This window comes from Camelus bactrianus, chromosome 9 (genome assembly GCF_048773025.1).
Source record: "Camelus bactrianus isolate YW-2024 breed Bactrian camel chromosome 9, ASM4877302v1, whole genome shotgun sequence".
NCBI lineage: Eukaryota > Metazoa > Chordata > Mammalia > Artiodactyla > Camelidae > Camelus > Camelus bactrianus.
Genome location: NC_133547.1, coordinates 76,898,679 through 76,918,195, shown reverse-complemented (window position 1 = coordinate 76,918,195; position 19,517 = coordinate 76,898,679). Strand labels below are relative to the sequence as shown.

At 46.9% G+C, this 19,517-nt stretch overlaps 1 protein-coding gene across 3 annotated transcripts in view; it reads right to left on the bottom strand.

Moving 5' to 3' along the window:
* ABCC12 (ATP binding cassette subfamily C member 12) overlaps nucleotides 1-19,517 on the bottom strand; it is a 57,144-nt gene that overhangs the window by 33,972 nt on the left and 3,655 nt on the right. For all 3 annotated transcript variants that reach the window (XM_045512987.2, XM_010950200.3, XM_074370801.1), the window contains 7 exons: nucleotides 17,030-17,203; nucleotides 16,447-16,594; nucleotides 12,179-12,327; nucleotides 9,660-9,767; nucleotides 6,487-6,762; nucleotides 2,546-2,617; nucleotides 27-151 (listed from right to left, as the gene is read on the bottom strand). In XM_045512987.2, coding sequence (XP_045368943.2) covers nucleotides 27-151; nucleotides 2,546-2,617; nucleotides 6,487-6,762; nucleotides 9,660-9,767; nucleotides 12,179-12,327; nucleotides 16,447-16,594; nucleotides 17,030-17,203 — 1,052 coding nt within the window. The remainder of the gene's footprint in view (nucleotides 1-26; nucleotides 152-2,545; nucleotides 2,618-6,486; nucleotides 6,763-9,659; nucleotides 9,768-12,178; nucleotides 12,328-16,446; nucleotides 16,595-17,029; nucleotides 17,204-19,517) is intronic.

The window sequence follows — 19,517 nt, the reverse complement described above, 5'->3', positions numbered from 1 at the left end:
CCTCACGCTTTCAAAGTTAATATTACCTTTGGTGATCATACTTTTCTCCAAATAATATGTTTTCTCGCACATTTCCATGAAAGATCCACGCTTGCTGGGAAACATAGGCCAGAGTCCCGCGGACGGCCACAATCCCTTGTTGTAACTGCATCTGAAGCAATGACACCAGAGAACTTTCAGGAGCCAGACCGCCACCAGCTTCTCCTTGAGGGCCCACTGCACACTTGCCACCCACTTATTCCAAGAGCACTAATTGTGAAGGTGTGAGAGGGTGATGAGATGTCTTGTCCACCTACTGCAAAGACCAGCTGTGCAGCCTGGGGGTCTCAAAGTCAGATATCTGTGAGAGGTGGGGCAGGAACATTACAGAAGGGGCCACGGTGAGCCCTGCTTGCCGGAGGGCCCAGTCTGCAGGGCTGCTACTGGCCCACATGCCTTTGTGCAGCTAGAACAAGATGTCCACTGAGGGGACCTGTCACAAAGCTTCCCTTCCCTCCAGGCCTCCAGGTGCAGTGGCTGGACCCCGCCCTCTGCAGCTGGGCCCCCGGGAGGGGGCACCTCCACCTTCCCAGGGATGGTGGCCCCAGCGTGCCCCATCCTAAAGAAGCAACCTTGATTTCATTGCACAGTTGGTGCCAGGCAGGGATGCAGGCCTGATGCAGCCAGAGTTTCTAACTTTTCAAGAGGAGTGGAAAATTTCCTTTCTTGCAGAACTTCTGAACTTTCAGAACATCAAGGAATATGATTAGGAGACATGCACGGGCACCAGTCTGTGACCGGGAGTACACAGGTTCATTTCAGATGGCCTTCGCGGTGAGCCTCAACAGATAACAGGAGACGCTAGCAGTGATGCTGTGTGTGTAGCTAACGGGAGGGGGGCGGTGTGAGGCTGGCCGTGGTGCTCAGGGAGACTGCTCATCAGGCAGTGGCAGTGTGCTGGGGACAGGGAAGGAGGATAGCCACGGTGGCCAAGAGATGTGACTCCATTTCTTTTCAGGAATGGTCCAAGGGACAGAGAGCATTAGACTCGGAGAAGGGAGAACAGTCCTAACAATAACGGTAATACTAATGATGACGGCTAAAATGAACGGGTCTGCGTCAGGCACTGGGTTAAGTGCACATAAAATGTTGGTCACTGTGGCCGGTGCCGGGAATTGTCCTATAACCACCATTATATACGTTATCTCATTTATTCCTCAGCACGAGCATCCTTAGCCCCACTTTACAGATGAGCAAGCCAGGGCTCAGAGAGGTTAAGTTACTTGTCCAAGGTTAAACAGTGAGCAGGAGGCAGAGACGGGTGGTGAGCCCAGGCAATCCACAGCCCACTCACCTACCCATCCTGCCACCCTGCCTCCCCAGTGACCACGTGAGGGGCCCGATCCCACCACCTGACATAGGAAATGAATTCTATTTTTGCTGGGGCACGTTCCAAAGGAGCAGGCCAAAGGGGAGAAGTTAAACAGAGACAAATTTTGCTCCCATATACATCAAAACTCTCCAAAGAGGGAACCGGTATGAGATAATGAGTTCCCATCACTGGAGGTATCTGAGCAGACGTTGGCTCATCTCTTACAGGATGCGGTGGAGCAGATTCACGTTACTGAGTGGAGAATTGGGCTGGGTCACCTGTAACACACCTGCTGCCTCTAGGGTTGTCACAGAGGCACCCTTAGAGCATGAGGGATCCCAGCAGCTCACCTGACTCAGCCCCCACCTCCGCCTTCAAACAAAGAAGGAGTTGTCACCCCTTCTACAAATGAGTCAACTGAGGCCAGAAGTCACCTGGGTCTGGTGGGGCTCTTCTCAGCCTGGCATCCCCCTCTCTCTACTGCAGGCAAAGGCGATCCCAGGTGCCCAACCCTCTCTTTGGGAACATAGAGTGGGGAGAAGGAGGACTTAATGTTTTTTTCCCAGAATATTTCTCACTCATTTGGGATGAGAAGACGTGTGAACTGGGAACAATTCATTTACTGAGGATGCAGTGAACGGCTTGGCCACTTTCCTGGGGGCACGCGGCTAGAAGCAGCAGACAAGGGACGAGAACCCCAAGGTCTCCCCTCTTCCTACTGCAAGGTGTGCTGTGGTTCATGCATTCAGTCAGCCCCTCCTCCTTCGAGGAAGCCTTGCCTGAGCAGCTGCTGTGGGCAGACGCTGGGGATGAGGAGATGGATCTAAAGTCACTGCGAGTTGCAGGCTCCTGGGTCCTTCTCCATCAAGGTGCCTGGCTGGCTCTTCTAATCAGCACAGCCCAAGCATGTCATGGGAAAGCCATGGACTTAATGACCCGTCTTTTCCTTTGACCAGGATGGAGCTCCGGGCAAGGGAGCTGTCGCCACTTAACTCACATCATCAGCAGGCAAACCCGAGGTGCGTGAAAGGCCCAGCCCCGCCTGCCCAGGGGCCTGGAGCTGCCAAGCGCACTGACCTGGAAATCACTGTGAACTGTGTGCACAGCGTCCAGTGCGGCTGAGCCCAGGGCCCCAGACACGGCAGGCAGGGAGCCACTCCATTGTCACGTTCGGGTTCCATCTTCACAGCTTACCTGTCCTAGGAGAGCGGCAATGAGGGAGCTCTTCCCACTGCCAACGTTCCCGCAGATTCCCAAGACCTTCCCCTACCAGGGAAACAGAAAAAAGACACTGTCGTTCTCCCAGTTCTTAGAGGGTCGCCCCCACACTGTGCTGGCCCAGCCAGGCAGGGACCGGATCCCAGCCCCGAAACACAGCCCGGGTGGATGCAGGAGCCCAAGTCTTAATTAAGTGCCTTCCCCTGTGCAGCACAGCGGAGCATCTGGAGGGCTTCTAGGAATCATGTCTGAGCACTGGCGTGAAGCTGCCTTGAGCTGGTCTGGGACACACAGGCCCTGAACATGAGGCTTGTCCTGTCTGTGCCCGGACTCCAGGAAAGCAAATCTAATGGAAGTTAAAGGCCACACAACCCAGAGGGACAATGAGGATAATGACAGCCTCGAAGAACAGAGGCAGGGTGCTTTTTAAAAGTCACTTTAAAAGCATCCTTCCGCCATAGCAGCTCGGTCTGAAATGACTGAGTAGCTATGCTGCTCCGCCACGTTGGGTTCACGGATTATTCTACAGCGGCAGGTGTATTCGTTCATTCTAACGAGTGAATGACATTCTAACATTCTAACGAATCGTCGTTAGAGCCTGCTCTGTGCCAGGTGCTGTTCTCAACACCAACCACAGCACGACCCAGCAAGGAGCACGGCAGACACAAGACTGGATCTGTCCTCATGGGGCTTATGTTTCACTTGGGGAGACAGTAAACAAGATAAGTGAGTAAAATACAAAGTATGTCAGATGCACGCCAGGAAATAAAGCAGAGAGGAGATGGGGATGAAGAGTCTCACTGGAAGAGTGGATGCCTTAGCTTGAGTTCTCCCGCAAGAGGCTCCGAAGCAAGGAACTGAGTGAGAAGAGATGTTTGGGAGGTGCAGGAGATGCTGGCTGGGGAGAGGGGGATGGTACAGGGCAGGGAAGGCAGCCCGTCACGGGTGTGCTGTTAGCTCAGCTTCCGCAGGAGGCAAAGCAAGCTCGACCCTCCTGGGAAATTCAAGGGATCTGGGAAACTGAGTGTGCCTTTATCCTCCCAGTGGCTAAAGGAGTTGGGGTAAATAGCCAACAGTCAGTGTTGGAGAGTGGTTCCCTCAGCTGTTGACATCTTAGCCCTTTGAGGACAGTGGGGAAGGACCCTTGGGCACATAGATGCTCATGTGGCAGTTGGAAGATGGTCAGGACACACGGATGGGTCACCAACAAGATCTGCTACAGGTTATGTTCAAGTAAGCCCTGGAGGAGGCAAGGGAATGAGCCGTGTAGGGGAGCCACTGCAAGCAGACCAGCAGTCCATGCTGACTGTGAGGTGGCCACCTGCCCACTCTTGTGTTCAAGCAGATATTGCAATGCTGCTGTTGGAACATCTAAGAACATTCTCATTAAGATCTGCTCCCAGTGATCCCTTAGAGCAAAGATGCCCAGCATGGGGCCAAATATGGCTCCTTTCCCACCATGAGCTAGGCCGGAAGGGCCCATCACCTGCCTGCCACCACCAGCATATGAGGGTTGCAGCCTGTCCCTGGGATAAGTCATTACTGAACACCAGGTGCCACACTGGGCCCTGGGGATAAAGCAGTGATCAAGGCAGACACAGTCCCTGCCTTACTGTCACTGGAGCTGCGGGAAAGTGAAGCTGACCCATTTTAACTCCACCTAAAGGACCACAAGGAAAGGGGCATTATGGAGACTTTGGGACAAAGAACCCACAGGGATGGACTCAGCCTCATCTGCCTTGCTGGGAGCAGAGTTTCTGTGTTCGGGAACAAGCCCGTCTCCATATAGGGAAAGGCCACAGCCCAAACTTGGTTTTACAACGCAAACTGCCTTTAACTTAAAACTGGCTCTCGGAAACATGCCGTGAAATGTGGGGAAATTGTTGTTAGAGAGTCCCTTCAGCTTGAGCCTCGCTGAGTGAAACCTCCTGCACATGTTCCATTCTGGGGTCTGAATGTGTGTGGAAGATTTCCTTCATCCGACTTGTTGGGAACACACAGTTTTTGTGTTTGGAGAACAAGCCTATTTCCATACAGGGAAAGGCTTTGGACTTTGTTGCGTCCTGTCTACTACTTGTGGCCGGATCTGAGCCTTCCAGATTCATCCTTGTCTTCAGCCGGAAATCCACAAGGCGTGCCCCTCTGAGTTTCTCATTGTTCATTTGCTCATTCCAAAAACATTACTGGGAACCTACTCTGTGCCTGGTTCTGGGCTTAATGTAAAGCCACAACTGTGAACCAGAGGGATATGTGCCCTGACTTCAAGGAAGCTGTAGTCTAATGGAATCATGTACTCAATTTGGAAAAACGTGGATGCCTTGAATTCAGGACATTTAAGGGCAGCACTTAAGCTGGACATGACTGTTAGAGGGAAAGGCCACAACAGTAGCTCACCTCCACGGGGACTTATCGACGGCTTAGCATTTGTGTGTGATGTCTCTTTCAGTCCTCACACCCACCTTGTGAAATGGGCACTATTATTAAAGTATCCATGGAGCAGGTGAAGAAACAAGATTCAAGAAGTTAAACAATACTGTCAAGGTCACGCAGCTAGTGGGTGGCTGGGACCAGAACCCAGGTCCCCCAGGCTCCAGAGGCAGAGCCTTAATCCCCATGACACTATGCTGTCCCCAATGTCTTCACCTTATTTTACAGAACATTGATCATGTCCTTAATGATAAATCAGGAGTCACCAATGTACTGAAAAGGCGGAAGGCAATTGCAGGGCTAACAGGCAGCTTCTTTACAACACAAGAGTCATTCACTGAGGCCCCTCTGAAGCATCTCTGAAGGCATGGTTGCAGTAACCCGGGTTCTGTTTCTCACAGGCAGGGGAAAGTGTTGAGAAAGCAAGCTGGCTGCATGCAGTGGGGCTGAACCGAGAGCCGAGCTCAACTGCACTCAGCCAACTGAATGTCATTTCCAGTGAATATGTGCAGACAGCCTTGTTAGCTACAAGAGGCATCGCTCTACACCAGCTCTTGAGCTTAGCATCACATTAACACACAAGCACCTCTCCTCCTGTAGTGCTCACTCACATGGGGAAAGGGTGAGTCAACAAGATGGGAGATTAAAATATTAGGCACAAGATGAATGCTGAACCCTCTGCAACAAAATCAACACCGCCACCCCCGGAAAGCTGCTGCCGAGTTCCCAGGGCAAGAAAACCACATGCAAGAGAGGGTCAAACGTTCCCCAAAGGCAGGGCTTCTCTAAGACTCTGTCCTCTGATCCCCGATCCCGAGGGGAGGGGAGCATTCAGCAGACTCTGCTGGCTTCCTTTGCTGGGCTGCTTGTTGCTCCTATTTTGCTGTTTATAAGAGCAATGTTGCATGGCAGTTAGGAGCACAGAGTCTGGGGCCGGGCGCCCTGGGTGTGAAACCCTCTTCTGCCACTTGCGAGCTGTGCGACTTGGGTGAGTTATTTAACCTCCAGTTTCCTCAAGCATAAGGTGGGATAACTATAGTATGCCCCCATACAGTTATCGGGGTGGTTAGATGAATTAATTAGGGGCCTGGAAAATGGAAAGTGTTCATCGTTGTCAGCTATTATAATCCATCACAGGACTCTGATGTGAAACTAAGACCCAATCTGAGAAGATGTATGAATGCTACCCAGTTTGGGTTTAGCCACCTGAAACGGATTGTCCATGCAGCACCACACCTGGCTCTCAGCTCCCCTGGAATTTGAAGATCAGCACGAGTACAACCCCTGAGACAACCACATTCTCTCAGCTTGAAGACAGGTCTCCATTGCTCATGCACAGGGTTTTACGATTTGGAGAGAAAAGCAGCCTGGTGAGAGACAACCCACCACCACCTCCTGCTCAAACTGAGTAACATTCAGCCTTGAGAAAGCTGTGGCCAGGGGACACAAGGAGGAAGGATGGAGGCCACACCTTCAGGACACGTACCCACCTTTCTCACCACAAAGCTTATATTGTGCAGAACCGATCTGGGGCTGCCATGTTGCTCCTCTGGGTCAGTGACTCCCTGGGCTGATGGACTCAAACTGTATGCTTCTGGCCTTTGTTTCTGGAGAAAATTCTTTTTCTGATTCTGCACTTTGTTTAGATCACTTTTCCTGCTGACTTCTTGCTCCCATGTCAAGGTGGCATTTGCTAAAAGCAAGACAGTATCTGGGTCTTCTGGTTGGGTGAGGTAAGATGGGGGGCTTTCAGCAATGAGAATTTTCTAAGATTAAAGAAACAAAATTAACTGGGCAGACATCGTCCATTTGCAAGAATCCTCCAGTGACCCCAAATCAAACTCTCGGCAAATTTACCGAGACGTCTAGGAAAGATATCCCGAAGATACTCCCCCAGGAGAAGCTGTAGCAAAAATAGTGTACTTGCTTATACTGTCTAGGGCAGGTGCCTCCTTAACCACAGGATCCATCTGGGTCACCCGCATCGGAGAATGCGGGTCCCGGCTACATTTTACCCTCATGTGCTGTGGTGTCAGTTGTAACTTCTCCTTTTTCATTTCTGATTATTGATTCTCTCTTTTTTTTCTTGAGGAATCTGGCTAAAGGCTTATTAATTTTGTTTACCTTTCCAAACATCGGCTCTTAGTTTCATTGACCTTTTCTATTGTTTTCTTTCTTAGTCTCTATTTCATTTACTTCTGCTCTGATCTTTATGATTTTTTTCCTCCTATTAACTTTGGGTTTTGTCTGTTCTTTTTCTAGTTCTTTCAGGTGTCAAGTTAGGTTGTTTGTTTGCAATTTGTTTGTTTGTTTGTTTGTTTCCTGGGGCAAGCTTGTATCACTATAAACTTCCCTCTTCAAACTGCTTTTACTTTTGCTGTGCGCCATACATTTTGGATCACTGTGTTTTCATTCTCACTTATCTCCAGGTATTTTTAAATTTCTTCTTTGATTTCTTCAGTGATCCATTGTTACTCAGTAGCGTACTGCTCAGCCTCCATGTGTTTGAGTTTTTTACAGTTTTTATCTTGTAGTTGATTTCTAATCTCATACCCTTGTGGTCAAAAAAGATGATATGATTTCAATTTTTAAAAATTTATTGAGGTTTGTTTTGTAGCCTACTATGTGATCTATCATGGAGATTGTTCCACGCACACTTGGAAAGAAGGTATATTCTGCTGCTTTTGGATGGAACATTATATGTTTATACACACACACACACACACACACACATACATAAAATCATCTGGTTTAATGTGACATTTAAGGCCTGTGTTTCCTTATTCACTTTCTGTCTGGGTGGTCGGTCCATTGATGTAAGTGGGATGTTAACATCCCCTACTGTTATTGTGTTACTGACAATTTCTCCCTTTAAACCTGTTAATATTTGCTTTATGTATTTAAATGCTTCTATGTTGGGTGTATATGTATTTATAGTTGTTATATCTTCTTCGATTGATACCTTGATCACTCTGTAATGCCCTTTGTCTCTTATAACAGTTTTGTTTTAAAGTCTGTTTTGTCTGATATAAGTATTGCTACCCCACCCTTTTTTTGATTTTCATTTGCATAGGATGGCTTTTTCCATGACCTCACTTTTAGTCTTGTGTGTCTTTAGATCTGAAGTGAGTCTCTTGTAGGCTGCATATATGTGGGTCTTGTTTTTGTATTCATTTATTTGCTCCAATGTCTTTTGGTTGGAGCATTTAGTCCATTTACATTTAAAGTAACTATGAGTAGTTATGTACTTATTGCCATTTTGTAAATTGTTTGGGGATTGGTTTTGCAATTCTTTTTTGTTCCTTTCTTCTTTTACTCTCTTCCTTTGTGATTTGATGACTCTCTTTAGTGTTATGTATGGACTCCTTTCACTTTGTGTATGTATCTATTACAGATGTTTGGTTTGTGGTTACCATGAGGTTTATATATAGCAATCTATATATTTATATGTGATTATTTTAAGTTGCTGATGTCTTAATTTCAAATGCATCTTAACAACCCTGCAGTTTTACTCTCCTCCCTTCATGATTCTTGAAAATACATCTTGCATCTATTTGTTCTGTGTATCCTTTAACTGTTTATTGTGGATATAGATGATTTTATGACTTTTGTCTTTTTTAATCTTCCTACTAACTTTGTACATGGTTGATTTACTACCTTTACCCTTTACTGTATATTTGCCCTTGCCAATGAGTTTTTTTCCTTTTGTAATTTTCATGTTTCTAGTTGTGGCCTTTTCTTTTTCACTTAGAGAAGTACCTTTAACCTTTTTTGTTAAGCTGGTTTGATGGTTTTAGCTTTTGTTTGTCTATAAAACTTTTTAAAAAAATTTTTTAAGCAGGGGAGGTAATTAGGTAATGCATGAACCCAGGACTTCATGCATGCTAAGCATGTGCTCTACCACTTGAGCTATACCCTCTCCCCTTGTAAAACTTTTTATCTCTCCATCAAGTCTGAATTAGAGCCTTGCTGTATAGAGTATTCCTGCTTATAGATTTTTCCCTTTCATCACTCTAAATATATTGTGCCACTCCCTTTAGCCTGAGGAGTTTCTGCTGAAAAGTCAGCTGATAGCCTTATGGGAGTTCCCTCGTATGTAACTTGTTGTTTTTGATATTCTCTCTTTGTCTTTAATTTTTGCCATTTTAATTACATTGTGCCTTGGTGCAGTCCTCCAGATGATCCTGTTTGGGACTCATACAATAAATCTTTGATGAATGAATAAATGAATAAAGTGACTAAATGAGTGTATAAACGTGGCGCCCCCACCATATTCCTCATCACTTCTATCACCACACCCATCCCTTCTATCACCACACCCATCCTGGGATAAACTAGGTAAGCAAAGGGGGGATGGCTCCGTGCAGACCAAACCAAACCCCACTCCTGGACCAACTTAAGATTGGAGAAACGGTTGAGAATCAGGAACATCCTCTTCCCGAGTGGAGACTCCATCTCATTTTTACTAATAGAGCAGACCACCTAATAACACTCTGCCTGTATCCTGCTTTATGTAAGCAACACTGAACAGAGGGCCTGCTCCCAACATTCACCAAACCAGTGACCCAGACCTCCGATAGGTTGGCACAGCCTCCCCTTATCTGAGAATTTTCCCACCCCAAAAGGAGATCTCTCTTCCCTACTCACCCAGTGTTAGTTATACCTTCATCCTCATTAGAGAAACATTGGCTTCGGCCGCTGCTTTGACCGAGAAAGGCAGGATTGCAATCGAAAACTTCATTACATTAAACATGGCAATCACACTAAATGCCTGAAGAACAAAAGAAAGGTATAGAGTTTAGGATGGGATGTTGTCTTAACTTTGAACCATTAAATCCATGGGGATTAAACTTGCTGAGATGAGAAACAGTAGCACAGTTGGGATTCTCTGAGGAACAATTTTCTCATTTCATGGCTCAGAAATCATGGGTTGGCAAATTAAAGATATCAACATCTTAATCTATTTTGCCTTTGGACTTTCACCAAAATGGTAGGAAATTTAGCCCCCTGTTCTGTCAATCAAGAGGGGATAAGGTCCGAAGAAGGCCTCAAATTGAGTGCATTTGGAAATCTCCATCCATACCACATCCTTATTTGGTTGAGATCATTTGCTCAAAAGCCTGTGTAGATTACCCTAAATCATCCTTTTCCCTCCATTGTTTCAGAGGCATCTGATCCTTCAGAGACAGAGTATCCTTCTCCACAACACACACAGCCCAGGGTTACAGATGGAAGCTCCCAGGAAGGACATGCCTGGCCCAGGCTGGCTGCTGGTTCTCCTGCCCCCAGGGTCTGGCCTCCATGCCCTGCCTCCACACACACACAAGGGACTGATTTGAGAGCCTTTGTCCCACTGCCATTTCCAAAAAATCACACCCCACCCCCACACGTTCCCTAGGGCCTGCCCCACTGAGCCAGGCCTGATGGGTGGCTAATATCATGTAGCCTCAATGAAGACAAGTTTCCTCATTCTGTGGATACCCCAGGGGGGGATGATCTCGTCTCTCAAATTTTATCTTCTTATCTGTCCAACTTTTAATTAGCGGCCTCTCCCTAATTACCTATGTGAGAAATTAATAACACAATTTCCATCGACAAATCCAGAGTGACCCTTCCTGCTGTTGAATGGGCCCCATGGACAGGGCCCCAGGCTTCAACTAATCCAAGTTAGTTCATTAAGAGGATGATGAAGGATGCTCCTTTCATCACTCTGGTCCTAAACAGATTCCCAAAGAGACCTCAGCTCCTCCAGCCCCCAAAGCACTATCCTGGCTCAGGAAACCCAGGCCTTGGTTGGCAGAACACCTGGGGCTGCCTGAAGGGACAGTGCCTCAAGGCTGACCTCCTACTGACATGGCTCTGGCAGAAGAGGAGACCGCAAGTGATGCTGAGGCTAATGAAACACAAGCCTTGCAGTCAGGGAATTTGTTCTTGGTCTAGATTTCTTCTAAATCATCATTTTAGAAAATATTAACCATGTGCATTCAGTTTGGTTTCAAATTAACTTGCTTGGTGTGTTCTGGGGAAAAATTTTTGTTTTGGGTTTGGGATCATGGACGGCAGTCATGGAAATTGGGGAGCATCTGTTCAGGTTTCAGTGCCTCGATCATTACCATCCATTCTGGCTTTGGGTTTGTGGCTTGGTTGAAGCCCCTAGAGTGTGAGAGAGTAAACTGTGTATGAAGAAACTAAGAAAATAATAGTACCTCGCAAAGAAACACGGGGCAGTAACAGGATTGACAGCCCCACAAAGGATGCCCCAGAAGAACATCCTGCCTTCTCAAACTTCTCCCCACTCCCCTCCAGGTCCCTGATATTTGGTGTAATTCCTCTCCTGTGAGCTTACTTCTCCCCTTGTTTGTTTCATCCTCTCTCTGTCTCATTTTTTTCTTGCCTTTGTTGTCTTTCCTCCAACCACTTACCCTCAGACACTGGCTTAATATCCGAGCTGTTTGCTTTATTTCAGTCAGGGGCCATTCCCCCTCTAACTCAGGTTTCTGTAAAAAACCTGAGCACCTCATGTTCCTCCCAAGTCTCCCTCTGAGTCTTTCAGCCCCAATATGCCTGGCCTGGGTGAGCATCAGGCTAATGAAAACAGCAAACACTTACGCAGCACTTACTGTGTACCAGGCGCTGTCCCATGTACTTTGTGTAAAAGACCTTCAGTCCCCACAACCACAGGGACTGTCATCACCCCATTTACAGATAATAAAACCTAGGCAAGAGAGGTTCACTGAATTTGCCATAAGTCATCACTAGCCAGTAGTGGAGTCAGGACTTAAACAAGGGGGACTCTGATCCAGGCACCACACTGCCTCTCCCAGTGCTGACAACTCCTCCCACCCAGAGAATGTCCACAGGCTCTCCTCTATATGAATAAACATGAATAAAATAGCCAAGAGCTCCTTTGGTATCAGTTTGGTTTGCCAAATTTAAATTGTGTTCCAACGTTCACTACCACCCCGGCCCTGCTGTAGATGGGATAGGAAGTGGTGCCAAGCTCTCCTTGGCTCCCTGTAATCCCAAGTACTGGTTCTAAAAGTTGGGGTGGAACTCAGGCATTGCCCGGCCTACTGTGCACAGGTGTTCTGAGGCCAGTGCTGGGCAGAGGAGGGGAGGAGCTTCCCACCTGGTACGGCCAGAGCTGGGTGCAGGGCAGGCGAGTGCTGGAGAGGTGCTTACCACTGGAGCGGTTAGCTTGCGTCTTAGGAGGATGTGGCAGGTGAATGTCAGCACAATGGCTATGGTGGATGCAATGGGGGCCAGCGCTGAGTTTCCACTTTGGACAAATCCAGCTTTTTCCAGTAATTTCCTTTCCCTCTTCCTTATACCTATGAAATAGAAACAGCCCACATTGGTCTTATTTTGCATGGCAAGTACCAACATTAAAAAAAAAAAAAGTATTTTCAATGGAATATTACTCAGCCATAAAAAAGAATGAAATATTTGCAGCAACATGGCTGGACCTAGAGATTACTAAGTGAAGTAAGTCAGACAGAGAAAGACAAATATTATATCACTTATATATGGAATCTAAAAAATAGTACAAATTAATCTATACACAAAACAGAAACAGACCCATGAACATAGAAAACAAACTTATGCTTAACAAAGGGGAAGGCGAGGGAAGGACAAATTAGGAGTTTGGGATTACAAATACACACTATTATATTATATATAGTAATAAAATAGATAAACAACAAGGACTTACTGTATAGCACAGGGAACTATATTCAATTTCTTATAATAACATTTAATGGAAAAGAATTTGGAAAAAAAGTATGTATATGTATAACTGAATCACTTTGCTGTACCTGAAACTACCATTGTATATCAACTACACTTCAATTAAAAAAAATCTTGATTAGAAAAGTAGATAAGCAACAAAGATTTACTATATAACACAGGGAACTATGTTCAATATCTCATAATAAACTATAATGGAAAAGAATCTGAAAAGAATATATATATGAATCACTTTGCTATACATCTAAAACTAACACAATATTGTAAATCAACTGAACTTCAATTAAAAACACAAGAAACATATTACTCCTGCCAGATCCTCCTTCAAATGAGTGCTAAGGGCCCCTGTTGTGAAGTTTAAATGAGAGGATGCACAGACAGCCCCGAGCAGTATGTCAGCATGTACTGGGGGCTCAGGGCACATCAACTGCCGTGGCTGGGTGGTTTCCAAGGTGCCTTCTGATCTGATTCTCTGTGTCCAGAGTCATACTCTCAGATGCCCACAGGGGTCAAACAAGTCATGTAAATGAAGGGACGGGGCAGAGAGCAAGACCAGAGTGAGGATGTCCTAGGGCCTCAACGGTTCTCAAGTCTGAGATCTGGAATTTTGTGAGCCATCTCCCTACTTTTAAACATTGGGAACTAATTGGAAAAGTTAAAGTACTGTAGGGGTCAAACAAAACACATATGGCAGCCTGAATGCTGCCAGATTGAGGCCCCTGTCCTGCATCTCAGGAACAGAGACAAAAACCCGTAAGTCCATATGAGGCCCCTGACTCTGCACCGTTCACAAATAAAATTCAGGCTTCCCTCCCCTGGTGTTTAAAGTGCTCAACGGCAATTCCAGCCTCCTCCACAAAAACCCTGCCACATTAGCAAAACGGCACCATAGCCATTCTCACTGAGTGCTGACTTCGCCCAGGTGTCCCGCTGAGAACTGCACTCTCTCATCAGACTGCTCTCACCACTGCATGACAAGGGAGAAGCTATCACTATGCCCTTTTGACAGCGGAGGAAGGTCTTACCGGGTTAAGTGACTTGCCTCTTAGGTGGTTGAGGCAGAATTAGAACCCGGTTCTACTGGGATCCAGAGCTTGCTCTCCAGATGCCCTTCCCCTCGAGAACATTGGTCACCCCCTACTCCCCCAGCACAGCCCACATCTTCACCTCTAGGCCTTGGCTCCTGCCCCTTGGGGGCTTCCCCAGCTCTGGGTCCACGTCCCTGCTATCCTCCAGGGCCTGTCTAAAATGCCACCTCTGCCAGGAGGCTGTTCCTGATTTCTCACCCCTGAGGAGTGCCTCTCAGTTTCTCCTGGGTCAGTTTCTCCACTTTATCCTATAATTAGTTCATGTGTTCACTCACTCACTCCATCTTAATCTGATGCCTAGTGTACTTCAGGTGCTCTGCTTGGGGCCGGGGAATACAAGTATAAACAGGGTCTCAGCTCGTCCAGTAGGGGAGCTAGACAATAAAGAAATGGACAAACCAGTAAATAAGATCATTACAAGTTGTGCTGGGTGATAGGACAGAAATGAACAGGGTGAAGTGATTAGGAGTGGGGCGTGGACCTGCCTGGGACTGTGGTCAAGAAGGCCTCCTGAGTCAGTGACATTGGCTTTAGGAGACCTGAAGTGAAGACAAAGTCACCATGAGCATCTAGCAGAAGACATTCCGGCCAGAGGGACCAGCCAGTGCACAGATCCCAGGGCGTGAATGAGCATGGATGCTGTTCAAAAAGCAGGTCTGTAGGGCTCAGGGGTGAGGACAGGAGGTGACGGGGTCGGCAAGGACAGCAGGGGTCACACTGCGTAGATCTAAGAGGCCATAGGGAGGAATCTGGATTTCATTCACAAGTCCTAAATTTGAATAATGTAAGTGTGACAAGAAGCCAGGGGGAGGGAAAGGATCTGATGGACGTTTTTAAAAAGTCATTCTGGCTGCTGAGTGCATGGTGGATTTTAGGGGGAAGTGGGAAAGCATGGGTTGCACGTAGAAGTTCTCGCCGTGGTCCAGCAGGGAGACAATACTGGCTTGGACTGGGTGGCGGTGGAATGAAGGGAAGCAGACAGATTTCAGATGTATTTTAGAAGGAGCGCCAACAAACTTATAGCTATTTTTGAGCTTAGTTAACTCAGCGTCCCTTACTTTTAAAAATTGGGACCCTTTTACTCATTATTTTGTGTGGTTCCCATTTCCTTGTGAGACAGGAAGTGGGCAGGGCACAGCCATTCAAGGAATGATAAAGCAATCAACATCAAAATGGTGGAAGATTCAACCCCCAGTAGACCTTGAGTCTCAAGATTTGACTTTAGCAGAGCTTGAGCTTCCTTATATGCCCATTGTAATATATTAACATGGTAAATAACATGCCCACGGCAGTCCCAAGGCTAGCCACAAGAGGTCAAAGTGGGAAATGGCCAACTTCCTGGGAATCCCAGCCCCTTCCCCAGGCTAGTTAGACTGGTCCTTCCACTTATTAGCATATGAAGCCCCCAAGCCCATAAAAACTGGCAACACCTCTCTCTCTCCCACTTCTTCAGAGAAGTCCCACACTTTGTCTGTGGAGTGTGTACCTACTTTTACTCTAATCTGAGCACCCAGCCCCCTCACTTCATGCCCTTTCTCTTGCCTTTTGATGTATCTCTCTAAATAAATCTACCTTTACTCAACTGTGGCTCACTCTTGAATTCTTTCCTGTGCGAAGCCAAGGACCCACACTTGGTGGGACCTGTCCCAGGGGCTCAAACAAAGCCTGAGACACGGCCCTCCTCACGCCCCACATCTGTTTTTCCTGCATCTCTTGCGCATAGTAGGAACTCGGTACACACTTATTGAATTAAACTGGCTTGAATTCAACTGAGTTGAGTTAAATTGAATTAAGTCAAATATAATCAAATGTAATCCCATCAAATCAATTGTACTGAGGTGACTTCACTCCGTGAGGAAGTATTTCTGGGTCTCCAAAGAGGGCTGCCAGTGTCCCAACCTAGGCCACTTCCTTTGGCAAGCTCAGAAGGAGAAGCTCTAAAGCCATTTCCTCCAACGTGGGTGCACAGCTTCGGACCCAATTACATGCTGGTCTGAAAGTGTAATTGTAGATCCAGAGAGTGAGTTGTAACAGTGGTTCAGATCATTAACCGGCCAACCACCTGAGTCTATGTCAGCAATTATGTAAATGCTCCTGCAATTAGATTTGCATTTTTATTTGATTGAAATAGCTTTAATATCATCTTTAAAAAAAGAAAAAAAACAGCTATATACGCATTCTCTATCTGCCCAAAGCATGTCAAGTCAGTGGGACATCCCATCATGACGAGGCTGCTGCAGGCCAGAAGGGGATTTATGTGTGAGTGTGAGCGTATGCGCGTGTCCACACAGACATCTGCCTAGTCAAGGAAATAGCTTGAGACGGCTCTTTTCCTGCTCATAATGCTTCAGTGGGTTATTTTTGTGATGGTAACTGGACAGTACAAGCATTCATCAGCTTCAGTAAGGCGAAATCATATGTCACTCACCTGCTGGGTTCACCAGAGCAGATGTCTGGGTCTATTATAAAATCTCTGTAATCCTTTGAAAATCCTGCAGACCAGTTCTGGGGTCCCTTCAGCCCACTTCTAGAATGCCTGGTCCCAGGAACCTTAAGAACCGCTTAGAAAGCACATTCTACGAGGTAAGTGGTTCTTTAAGCACCTGCTCAGCCTACCTCGAATGGTGTTGGTAAAAGATTTCTCCCAGGCGTACATTTTAATCAGTTTGATGCAGGTCAGAAACTCATTCATTGTCTGAACTCGCTTGTCTGTCACCAAAATTGCTGATCTTCGGAAAGCTGAATTGAGCTTAGCCATAAACATCTGAAATCAAGGTACAAACACTGTTCAGAGAGAACTGCTGAGTTGCATTTGGCCTAAAAATCCAGGGATTGGTGTACAAGTGCCAGGAAAAGTTCTAAAGGGAGTTGGCCCGAGATTCTTAGCCAAATCTTTCCCCTGAGTCATGGCCAGGGTGCTCTGGGGGACACCCCCTGGGGACTGGGCAGGTGATACAAATGCATGTATCACCAGGAGGCAAGGAAGTGCTGGGGACTTTGACAAATTGAAGAAGCATGGCCCCCCTCCCCCAGGGCATTCCAATTCAAGTTTTTTAAAAAAAATCTATGCTGGGCCAACAAAGAAAGCAAGTCTGTGAGCACAAAGGCTTCCGGGCTAGCCCCGGGAACGAAGCCTTCTGTCCGCTTTGGTGAGAGCGTGTGTGACACACAGGCGTCAATTGCAAAGGCGGGCCATTACCTGGATGGGGATGAATATCACATACACGGCTATCCCAATGAGAGCTGTGGGCCCCAGGATGAAGAAGGCATAGACGGCGCAGACTGCCATTAGGATAGGGATGGTGGCTGGCAGGGGACAGAACAAGGCAGCTTCAAACAAGGAATAACTGTCACTTGATAGCACATTGAGCACCTGGAAAGAAAGCACATGGGTTCAGGCTTTGGAAGGGCCACCCAAGCATTTCCTCAACTGAAGGCTTTCAGAGTGGCTGAGGGGTCTGAGGAAGGAAGAGAAAAACTGCCTTCAAGGGGGACGGGGGTGTCAAGTGAAATAAATGCACAGCCTGAAAGTTGAGAGTTATGTCTTATTTGGTGGGAGGACTCGAGCAGGGATGACAGCCTCTCAGATCACTCTGAGAAACTGCTCCCAAGAGGTAGGGGAGGAGCTGGGATATATAGGAGCTTTACAACAAAGACCAAGTAGTTGGAACATTAAAAGATTACTTGTTAACTGAAGATAACCAGACATCTCTAGTTAAAGAATTTAGCACTCTTCTGTGTGTAGGAGGGAGCAAATAATTGGGCTCATTGAATTCATTCCTTTGACAAGCACCTACTATCTAGGGCCAGTATCCTGTCCTTTCTTGTTCTGAGTCCCGTCAGAGGGCACCATTGTGAGTGGCTGCAGAAGCTGGGCTGGGCTGCAGGCTTGTCCTCACTGGGGGCTGGCGGCAGCAGCTGATAACTTGATGCCTTCAGCATTTTTTGTCTACTGACGTGGCTAGCGGTATTTTTCATTCACAGGGGTCATCTAAGAACCAACATGGTGAGTTTTGCGGGGCCTCATTCTGGGATGACTTTGGAGAGGCCGGTCTTTTAGAACTGAGAATCCAGATGAGGGAAGGCTTAAAGAGCAATATTACCACCTTAGGACCATGCTGGCGAGGTTGACAGCAGCTCACCCTGTATCTCTCTCTCCTTTCTCCTTATTAGCTCAACTCTGCTTAATCAGGGCAGCTGTGTGCCCTGCTAAAAAAAGACCACATTTCCCAGCCTCCTTTGTGGAAGGACTGTGGCCACGTGACTACGTGAAGGGCAATGAGATAGAAGCCAAGGTGTTGACTGGAACTTTGGGGATGAATTCTTAAAGGGAACCCACTCAATGAGGAAGACATAGCCCTTTTTTTTGTTCTTCTCTCCTTCCTCCTCCCAGCTATCTGAAACATGGGTGGGAACACTAGACCCCCAGCCTCCATCCTGAACCATTATGGGAGCGTGTGCTAGGGTAGTGAAGAAGAAAGAGAGAAAGTTCTGGAAGTCCTCATGTAGGAGGAATAATAAAATGGCCACATTTAGGCTAACAGATTGCTTATTCTTATGCTTGCCTTTAGAACGGTCAACAAACCTGACCCACCAGTTGCTACTTACAGCTCCAAGCCTAATGCTAAAACTAAAGCTATTGATCTAACTGTTTCTACTTTATTCCAGTAATTGAAAGTAATAATCATGCTCGGTCTCTGAGTCAGTTCTCCAAGGAGGTCACAGGACTGTAACCTTACAAAATAGCCTGAATTACTGACAAGACCACGCCTTGAGTGCTTACAAGGTAAAGAGATCTAACCGCTAGCCTCTACACAATTGGTGGCCTGGAGGGATCGTGATGCCATTCTAAGTCTTCTGATGAGAAAATGATCCTGTTGATTGTTACTGAAGCTTTATTGTTTGGGCTATGGCTGCATAACCACCCCACCCCAATCCCAAGGTGAGTTCCCAGTTTTGAAGGCACTAGCCTGCTATGAGTCCCCTTTGCCTGGCAAAGTAATAAAGCTGCCTCTTTTCTTCTAAGCTCCAAGACCCGGTCTCTGAGTTACATGGCTCATCAGGGACGGGGCCGATCTTTCGGCAACACGCACTTCAGCCCTGGATCTCCCTCTTCCAGACTCCTTTTATAGAGTGAAATAACTGCATCTGGTTTAACCCACTGTTATTTGGGGTTTTCTGCTGCATGCAACTGAACCTAACCGTAATTGATACAGATGCTTTGAACAAACTGGAGGACCAGCTGTGAGAAAAAAGCAAGCCTTCTTCCTTATCTCACACCACCTAGGGTTCCCTTGGCCAGGGAAGTGTTCTCATGTAAAGGGTGAAGAATTTACTGCTAAAGGTTAAGGGCTTAAGAAAATGTCAGCTCTGAAGTCCAAATGGCGTGGTCTTTATTATGACCTTGGCATCCCAAACACTACACAATTGGAGTGATCAGACCCATTAGTCAATCAATCTTAAATGCCTGCGTGTGCTCCGTACTGCTCCAGCTTAAATGGAGCCCTCCTTTCTCTGAATTCTTCTGGTGCTTTGAGTCTCCCGCCACCTCCTTTAGCAGTGAGGTGGGGCGTGATGGGCAGGACATTGACAGACAAAAGGGAGGCAGGTGCTCCATTCAGGAAGCACATCTCATGCATATTCAGGAAACCTGGGGCTTAGTTTTCTAAAATTGGGCTCCTTCTGGC